Here is a 10,609-nt window from a genome sequence, read left to right as displayed (position 1 = left end):
GAGATGAACAACTCCCTTGCTAGGCTAGTGTTCACCGCATGGGCCACCGAGACTTTTCCAGAGTGCGAGGCGGGAATCGAACCCGCAAGCCGAAGGAGTGGGACCCACTTGGCCCCTTATAATGGCTACATCATTTTGTCACCGTATATTTATCATAGTTGATGCAGAGTCTGTTAGGATTCTGCGCAGATTTCGATTTTGTTTACGACACAAGAAACTATTATGATTTCACGTACGATGCGATGTAGAATCTGACGTAGACTTCCAAGTTGGTTACGATGTAGAAAAATATTAGGATTATACGTCGATTTCGACCTTGTTCACGCTGTAGGAAACTATTAGGATTCTGCGTAGATTTCAGGTTGGTTATGACGTAGGATACTATGATGATTCTACGAAGGATCCGTTTTCAAATCCTACGTAGATTTTCACGTTACTAACGCATAGAAAACTATTAGGATCTTACGTATATTTGTATTTCGGCTACGTCGTGGGAAACTATTAGAATTCTACGCATATTTCTAGGTTGGTTACGACGTAGGAAAATATTATGATTCTATGTGGGATATAGTGTCGCATCCTACGAAGATTTTTACATTGGTTAGGATATAGGAAGCTATTAGGATCCCACATAGATTTTAACGTCGTTTACGACGTAGGAAACTGTTTGGATTTTATGTAGATTTCCGCTTTGGTTACTACGCCCAAAACTATTATGCTTCCGCGTCGGATCCGGTGTCGAATTTTTGAGTAGGGATTCTCGTGGTGGGGATTCCCCGGGATTCCCACGCAACCAAAGGTGAGTCGCGTGTGATAAAAAAGCGTCACGGATGATCTATTCGTGTAAATCCGATTGCGTGTTGGTGTCCATGCGATCGTGTCCACGCACACATATAAAGACAAAGAATGATCGCTGAAGTAAAGAGAATGATCCGATGGATCCCCACTCTGACTGATCCTCAAGTTAAGAGTAAAGTTGAGGTATAGACGTCGCGTGCCGCGAACGGGATGGCGAGTGCCTTCGAACGCGTTGGCGTTGACGACGTTGTCGCGGTCAATCTATTGATTCGGTGCATGTGCGATCTGCCCACGTCGAATTAAAAACAACATTCATAGGTCAGTGATTAACTTCCCACGTGAGGCGTAACATGTCAAAAGATTAAGTGGTTTCCATCTTTCTTGGAAATGTTATTATTGTTAGATAAGGTCTGAATTTCATAAATTTATTTAGATTTTCTTTCTATGTGAGTGCAAATTAATTGTTCGACATGAGTCTTCGAATTTCAACTGTAAACAAAGTGTTTTAAGCGGTAAGTCCCAGATATATATTTAGAATCTTTACTCTCATCAAAATTTGTTGTATTGTAACCAACTCTAGTTAGTCTTGTACTCGTTGCAAAACTCTAATTATAATCCAAAGCGCAAGAAAATTCGTGTGATTTTGAAGAATCTTTTTGGGAAAATATTGTTTTTCAACTTTGGAAAGGACTAGAAGATTCAGTGATTATCATTCTGAGTCGATTAATACTTAAAGACTCATTTTGGGAGTCGAGAACGAAAACGGGCACACATAGCTACATATTTGGCAGCTCTGCTTTTTGCAGTCAAGACGCGTGCGAAGTCAGTTGAGGAAACCTGCGTGAGGATCTCTTCGGTGGATAAGTTCTAGCATTAGTGGAGAAATCTCCCATGAATCCCTGAGACGGCTCCGCAAAGGGATTCATTGAATGACTCAGACTGCGCGGAACACATTAATCTTTCTTTGGAATAATTTTCTCCTGAGGTTCTCAACGAAATGATTGAGGCCTGTCCAACCAGGAAAAACGCTAGGTCGCGAAATATACCGCGTCGGAGTAGCACCGGGGCGGCCAAAAACCGATACGATTAACTTTCGCTCCCTATATGGGCGAGAGTACGTCCAGGGTATCTTTCTTAGGCGTCCTGAAAGTAAAACGACGCTGTTCGTGGAATAGTCACATTGGCGAATGCACCAATAGAGAATAGATCAATCGTAAATCCTTGTTTTATATATTTTACCTCTAAAAATTTTGGTGAAGTCTCTTTTTTGAATATTCGTTTTTTGAACATATTTCTGCAAAGAGAGAGAATAAAATGTTCTTTTTTCATATGAAAAGATATCAAACTGCGCACTTTTTTATCTAATTTCCTTTTCCCTTTTTCCCCTTATATTTTAAAAATCCTCAAAAACAACAAAAATCCAGAATTTTCACTCAATTTTCTCCTTTCCCCTCATTTTTACAAGATAGTGAATCATTTTGTAAGAAACATTAAAAGAAATTAAAGACATTGTAAATCAAAGCGCTTTGAAAAAGATTATTTTTCATAATACCAATTTCAAATATTTTATATATTTTCTTATATTATTATATGCATTTTTAACAAAATAATTGGATTTTTAACCCAGAAGATGAATTATCAATGAAAAAGATTAATTAGAGAATGAGATATATGTTTTTGTAGATTGATGGTCATACATCTCACTATTTAATTAATATACCATGGTCGACAAAACTCCATCTGCTAATGAAAAAAGATTAATGTTCTACCTAAAAATAAAATTTTTCAACTAGAGATACATTTTAATCTAAAATTATCAGTTTTGAAACGAAGAAATGAATTTTTAATCAAAAAATATGAATTCGTAACCAAAAATTTTATATTTGATATTTATATAAATAAATATATTCATTTTAAACCAAAAACAGTTGAATTAATAAAAAACGGCCTTTAAACTTTCAAGCAAAAAAGGAAATTTTTCAATGAAAAAGTAAATATTTTATATTTCAACGAAGAAATATTTTTGTTTTTATCCAAAAACTATTGAGTTCGTAAAAATATACGACTTTTTAACAAAGTAGTATAGTGTTCAGCCAGTTAACTTTATAAAAAGACGAGTTTTCGACCAAATCGTAGATTTTTAAACGAAATTGTTCATTTTTCAAACTAAAAAGGTAAATTTTATGCAAAACTGTTAAATTATCAAGCAAATAGTTTGATAATAAATTATTGTAAACTAATTGGATACATTAAAAATTGTGCATTTTATCGAGGTTTTTATATAGAAGAAAACATGTTTTCATCATTAAGAATATTAAACGTTTTTGGACTCGACTTTTTTTATTGTTTAATACTTTTGACCTATTTTTAAACGTTTTAATTATTAAAGAGAAAAAGTATCTAACCCTTTTCGAAATAAGTAAAATTCAATTCTCATTAAAAAAATTAAAATTTTAATTGTCATAATTTTGATTCATTTTCCTGTTGGGCATAACACTCGGAAAATTGTTTGAAGTTGGGCAATTTTCAAAATGTTAATAAAAAAATGTGAGTCTTCGACATCTTGAATTTGCCTTCAAAGTACATACTCCTAAATGATCAGAAAGATGCTTTTTTTGTAAATAAACATTGAGTTCTCCATATTTTAGGTTGAAGATGATTGAGGTTCAAGTTGCTCTAATCAAATTATATAGAGATTTTTAATTCTCACTATTTCTTTTTAAGTTGAATTGATTCAGAATTAGAACCATTTCTAATTTCTAGAGTAAAATAGAATACCTAGATATTTCGGAATATCTAATTTATGTCCAAATATATCTTTTAAATATCCTATATATATCTTCTGAATATTTATTATCTGTACAAGGCAGAAATTTCTTTATCCCTAGAACATCCATAACCTATTCTGGAATGTTTTTGGACGTTCCTTGGATATTCAAATTTCTGAGTTTTAAATTGGATGTCTGTATTTCTCAGAAACGTCTAAACAACCTTCATTATGGACATTTATTTATATTATTTATTATAAATATACATATATATTTATTTATATTTATTTATCTATTTCTTATCTTATCGATATTCCAGATATATAGAAAAATTCACCTTGTAAGGATATGCCGCAAATATCTAGCTGATATCTATAGGATAGGATTTGTTAAAACTGAAGATAGCACCCTCCGGTTCTATGATCTCAAAACGTTTAAATTTAGTACTGAATTCTGAAAGTCAGATAACATTTTGCTTAAATCTAGCCAAAATTTTCTGAAATTAATTATATAAAAGTAAGGATTTTGATAACCACTGCATCTACCCTACTTATTATGAGTAATGATGAAGGCACTTTGGGCACTGGTGAAAGTAATATACACTTGTCATTATTCGTAATATACGACTGATTTCATTGCTCCCATTATAAGAAAATTATATTACTAAAGCCCTGAAGAGCAAGTAACGCTCGTATGACCACCCAATTAGTAATTTGTCAAGCAATTGCATTTTTACGAGTAATGATTAAAAAATACCATTCATCACTGAATATTCTCTATATATTATTTTTCCATTTGGTGCTACTGCATTTTTGATTACACCCATGTCTCGGACTTAACACATTATTGAAACGATTTAACACTTTTTTGAGCGGTGACACTATTTTGCTACGATTTCGAAAAAATACACTAAAGACACTATTTTGTGACAATTGTCCGCCATGTCCACTATTTCTTTACTTTGCCATTAAAAATATTAATCAACTTTTTTGCCAGTTGACTAAAATAATATGTCGGGTCCTTCTCAGTGAATCACAACATATCGGAAAATTGTCTCAATTGTTTTTAAATCAAAGAGTTGAATTCAATCTAAAAGGGCAAATTTCCAAAATAATAGTGGAAATCTGAATAAAAACAGATTATTATTCAACCAAATGGTTAAATTAAAAAAAAGTGACAAATCTGCAATCAACAGGAATAATTTTCTACCCAAAAAGACAAATTGAATGATTAAATTTGTTTAAATTCCGATTTTCAGAATGTCGGATCCAATATGGCGGACAAATAATTTAAAAATAAGTTTTCTGGCTTCAAAATATGTTTCCAGGGTTTTTTTGATCGCTTAATACGAATCTGAATTCAACATTTAACAAATTCAAAATGGCGAATCTAATATGGCGGAAAACAAATTTTTCTAAATAAGTCATGTGGCTTCGAAATAGGTTTTTGGGGTATTTTGGGTTTTTTTTGTGTCACTGGTTACGAATTTGGAGTATATGTTTTGAGATTTTCTAAATTCAAAATGGTGGATGCAATATAGCGGACAAAAATGTACAAATAAATCCTAAACCTTGAAAATAGTTTTCAAGGTTGATGGATCCAATATGGCGGACAAAAGTGAGAAAAAAAGTCCTGAAGCTTAAAAATAAGTTTTAAGGTTTTTTGGATCCTGATTGCGAATCTAAAGTCAACATTTCAAAATTCAATATCACGGATCCAACATGGCGGACAAAAATATAAAAATTAGTCCTGTGGCTTAAAAATAGTTTTTTTTCGGGATTTTTTGGGTAGCTGGATACGAATCTAAAGTAAAATTTGATAATTTTTAAACACCGGATACAATATGGTAAGAACTGAGTTAAAGGATAAATGCTTTGGCTTCAAAACAGGGTTTACAAAATGGCGGATCTAATATGGTGGAGAAAAAAATTTCAAATAAGTTGTGTGGCTAAAAATAGTTTTAAGGGTTTTTTGGGTCACTGATTGCGAATAAACCGTTCGGGTTTAAAATAGATTTTGAGGGATTTTCTCGGCTGCTCATTACGAATCTGAAGTCAAAACTTTGGAATTCCAAAATTTTGACTTCAGATTCGTAATCAGGGTCCTATAAAAACCGTAAAGATCCACTTTAAAGCCACAGGATTAATTTTTAGCCTTCTAGGTTTCAAACAATTCGTATGTGAGGAAAAATGTAGTTTTCGATAGAAAAAAAAATCGTCTACAAAATAGTTTAATTTTGTACCAAATATTTAAATTGTTCATCAAATTGTTGAATTTTCAAGCCAAAAAGAATTTATATTTTACAAACAGATGACCAAATAGAGAAATGATCAACAATAAAAATAAATTTTCGACCAAATGTATGACTTTTTAAGCAGATAGTAGTTGACTTTTTAGCAATATAAATAAATTTTTAACAATATAGTTGAACTTTCAACTGAAATCATGAATATTAAACCAACAACAAAATTAAAATTTGTGAAAGTAGTTCAACTTTCAGCCAAAGACTTTAATTTTCAACGAAAAATAAAATGGATGGTATTTCAACAAAATATATTTTAATATGAAATGAAAAAAAGTTGGGTTTAACCAACCAAAACGAGTTTTCAACAAAATACTTGAATCTTTAGCTAAAAAAGATAAATGATTTTTAAGAAAAAATGTGCAATTTTTTACAAAAAGAGATGAATTTTTAAACCAAATAGGTAAAGGTTAAACAAAATAGTTGAATTATCATCAACTAAATGTGTTAGTCAAGAAAGAAAGAAAATGCAATTAAATTGTTGAATTTTCTAGCCAAAAGACGATTTTTCAATAAAACAATTGAACTTTTAACTATGCAATATGACTTTTTAATAATACTTTGGAACTTGTAAAAAAATAACTTAATTGAAAATAAATTGAAAATTAAATCAAATAAAATTTAAAATAGAAAAACTGCAATCCCTGCAGTAAATAAGTTGGGATATTGATACTTTATAAACTAAAGAATAACATTTGAAATAAATATTAAAAATCATTTTTAATATTATGAAATATAAGGTTAGAAAACTGAATATAATGCTTAAAAAATAAAGATGCTTTTGCATTGCACACTTTTTGATTTCTAGCCACACCTACTTAAATGCGTACTACACATAAACTTGATACTTGAAATATTTTATGTCACTACTTTAAAATTTCTTTTTTCAAATTTGTTTTACTATTCATACTATTTCTTATCTCTGAAGTGAGTTTGAGGCCTGTATATTCTACTTCTGTTTGAAAAATGCTTTTTTATCATTTCTTTTGATGTTTCTTCAAAAATAAATTCTAGGTTTGCTACTAAAAATCTGTTACTAATAAGCGGCTTGGCACGTAAAGATAGTTGAATTAATAAACACCGTTGTGACATGGCTGATCACCATTCGAATGCCATGATCAAGGCAGAAACTCACTCCTATTAGTCCGATTTTATTATGCCAACCTTGCGTCATTTCTGCATTGCTTAGTTGTTTATCTGCAAGTACAGAAGCAACTCAGTAAATTTTCTTATTTATCAATGAATTAATATTATATTGCGTCGATTTCTTAGCACTATTAAGAGAACGAACATGATTTTTCTGTCATTATAGCCAGATTACTACAGAGACGCGGCACATTTTCGACGCATCGGTGCTGGCCCTCAGTACCGTCTCGAAATTCCGTTCGCTAAGCTCGATTTCACTGGGACCTATTCTGTTATCGCAAAAAACTCTCATGGAGAAGCAAAGGCTATAATTTCTCTACAAATCTACGCCAAAGGTAATATTCATTATTTAAGAATTTGTTAAGAATTTTTATAATTTCAAATTCTTTCTTGTGTGCCTCATACTTCAAATTATTTACGTTAGAAGGGAAATCCGCAAAATTGTAAATTTTATTTTCAGTTTATAACTTATTTAGTGAAATTAAAAAGTGTGTAAAATTCAGTGTGTTAAACAAAAATTCCAATCCGCTATTAGCTCAGACAGTAGCGCTTTTCTTTCACAGCACTTTTTTCTTTATTTATTATCATGTTTATAAATTTTATTCTCTGATCCTCAAAGATACTGCACATAATAATTTTTCAATACCCTTTTTCACGAAAAACCTCTTTTTTAATACTTTATCATATTTTTCCACAAAGAAATTTGTATTTGAAAAATGTTATTAATTTTTTTCATAATGCTCACTAGCAGTCTGGTCGAGGTTTTTTGAACGAAAAATTGTAGAATTTTCAAACAGAACAGTGAATTGTCAAAGAAATATTTGCTTCGAAAGTAGCAATTGCGATTAAAAATACAATTATTTAAGTTTGCTTGCGAAAATCAAGATAAAGTTGAAAAGTCGGTGTTTCCAAGAGAATTCTACTTTATTTATAAACATTCTTATAAATTGAGAAAGCTGAATAAAAAATTACAGGGATCAGGTATCGAACACGCCACCTTCCGGCCATGAAGCAGAAAAGCTACTGCTTGAGCTACCGGCCGATTGGAATTGTTTTTCACCAAAATATGTATGGTTTATGACGATTATTTAAAATTTGATTTTTTGAAAACGGAGAAAAAGGCACATCACTTTTTGGGAGAATTAATACTCATGTTATGAGCTACTTTAAATAAAAATGAACCGAATTGAACATGTAAAATTGAATTTAGAATTTCGTATATGTTCTAACAGGGTGATTCATTTAATGAGGCAAATAAATTATTTTTGAAACTGAATACTCACATTAATCTAACTCCTAGAATTTTAGGCTACAAATCTTTCAACAAAAAATAATTAGAAATCAGATATGATTAGTTTTTTCTTTTTCATTAATTTGTTGTTGTTTTTATTCTCTAAGTGTCTTAAAATTAAGCATTTTAGTCTTTTTACATATAGAATAAACTATTAAAATGCTGTCAATCTAAGAAAGGATAAGTTTACATTGTATAAAAAGTAATTCATGCATTTTAAAGGTAATGAGAACATAAAATCAAACAAAACAAAAATCAATAAAAAAGACAACACTCCAAACGGCAAGATTTTTTTGCATTTTCCAATAAATATAAAGGATTCTTTTGGATAATACTAATTTCAAATATTTGATTTTTTTATATTATTATATTTTGATACAATAGAAAAATTAAGTCTTTTAAATATAATTAATGCAGGTGCTAATATTTAATTCAAATTCAAATGCATTTTCAACAAAGTAGATGAATTTTTAACCAAACAGTTAAATTTTCGAAAAACAAGAAGCATTTTCAAATCAAAGACATTCATTTTACATTTAAAAGATCAATCTACAATAAAAAAATTAATTTTTAACAAAGTAGTTGTACTGTTAAACAAGCAGTTGAACTTTCAAGCAAAAAATGAAGTTCTGAACGAAAAATGTAATAGTTGATATTTTAAATAAATTTATTTTGCTTTTAAATAAAAAGCAGATTATTTCATAAAAAAAGACGAGTTTTCAACAAAATATAAGATTTTTCAACGAAATATTTGAATTTTCTTCCAAAAAATTAAAACTTATAATAAAATTATGGACCTTTAACAACAACAGAAATGTGGAAATTGTTGAAATTTGAAGCTAGAGAGACGAATTTCATAGAGAACAGTTGAATATTTAATCTGAAAATATTATTTATTCATGATTTTTAAGTATTTTATACTCAAAAAGAAATTAAAGTAATAATTATTATTTTTTAGAAAGTCTTACTTCACATTGAAAACTAAGTAAGAAAATATTATAAAGGATTTGGATAAATAAAAAACTGTGAGTTTTATGAAGATTTTTATACAAGCAGGAAACAGACTTGAGTTGATTTTTGTAAAGATAAAATATAGCCAACCTCTTTTGAAATAAGTAAAATTTAATTATCTGTTTTAGGTACTTCGCATCATTTTTGTGGTATTCAAGAATTTGTGCACTCTACTTTTCTTTATTTTTTATTACTTTTGAATTGTTCCTAAACGTTTTAAATATAAAAAAGAGCATGGAGGCATATTTGGAATAAGTGAAATTCAATTCTAATTTTAAATAAATTTTATTTACAAACAAATACCTATAGGATGGGGATTTATTATACCTAAAAAGTATTTTAAATAATTTTGTATTAATTTCCTGTTAGTTGTAATACTAATGAAAATTTAAAAAAAGTTGGAACATTTAAAAGATATATTAATAATATTTAAGTCTATCACAAAAATTTAAATTTTTCCTTGAACTTTTCCTGAGTAATTAGAGAGATGATTTCTGTAAAGAAACAATAAGCTTAACAACTTTTAGGTTAAATATGGTTGATAATGAATATGGTTGTTTAAAATATTGTGCCAACCATTGTCGTTAAAGTTTAAAGGACACATTTTTTAGCATATTCCAATAAATTTAAATAACCTAATCGTAAAAGTGACCTAAACCTGAATAGTTTTCCCTACATGTTGGTTGCTGCAAGAAAGAAATGATAAACAACAATTTAATTTTGCAAAAAATAAAGGGTATTAAGTAGAGCGTGTCTTTGCTCTCATGAATAGGTCAGGGCAAAGGTGACACTATGGAACAGCAGTCATCGGTAAGACACGGGTAAGTACAATGAACTTCTTTCAAGAACTTTCACTTTTTTTTTAACCAATGACAACAACAACAATTCTTCTCCAGGAAAGTACTGAGTCTGCCGATCATAAGGAAGGAACTCAGAGATCTTAGATGTTGCGATGGAGATGCTGTCAGTCTGGAATGCAAGGTTTATGCCCCTACAGAACAGCCCAATATTCGCTGGGAGAAAGAGGGCAAGGTGAGTAATAATTTAATTATCCAAAGATAGGACCTGCTCCCCCATAAATGGAATTTTCGAGTTATGTCAATAATTACTGCAATTTCTCTACATTATACACGCATACATTTCGGGAGAGTACCACACCAAATATGTAAGTGGCTTCTGTCACTCTTAATTTCTTTACACTTGTAGAATGTTTAAATTCTACTTTTTAAAAGCACGTCTGGTTACGTTTAATTATAGTGGTTAAATTTAATTTATCATGTTTAATTTTAAATA

At 30.0% G+C, this 10,609-nt stretch overlaps 1 protein-coding gene across 5 annotated transcripts in view; it reads left to right on the top strand.

Annotated features, from left to right (window-relative positions):
* LOC117168779 (titin homolog) overlaps window positions 1-10,609 on the top strand; it is a 126,593-nt gene that overhangs the window by 75,409 nt on the left and 40,575 nt on the right. For all 5 annotated transcript variants that reach the window (XM_033354567.1, XM_033354565.1, XM_033354563.1 and 2 more), the window contains 3 exons: window positions 7,181-7,349; window positions 10,089-10,137; window positions 10,213-10,348. In XM_033354567.1, the coding sequence (XP_033210458.1) occupies window positions 7,181-7,349; window positions 10,089-10,137; window positions 10,213-10,348 (354 nt within the window). The remainder of the gene's footprint in view (window positions 1-7,180; window positions 7,350-10,088; window positions 10,138-10,212; window positions 10,349-10,609) is intronic.

Source organism: Belonocnema kinseyi, chromosome 3 (genome assembly GCF_010883055.1).
Source record: "Belonocnema kinseyi isolate 2016_QV_RU_SX_M_011 chromosome 3, B_treatae_v1, whole genome shotgun sequence".
In the NCBI taxonomy this organism is placed as follows: Eukaryota; Metazoa; Arthropoda; class Insecta; order Hymenoptera; family Cynipidae; genus Belonocnema; species Belonocnema kinseyi.
This window is presented reverse-complemented; position numbering and strand designations above follow the sequence as displayed.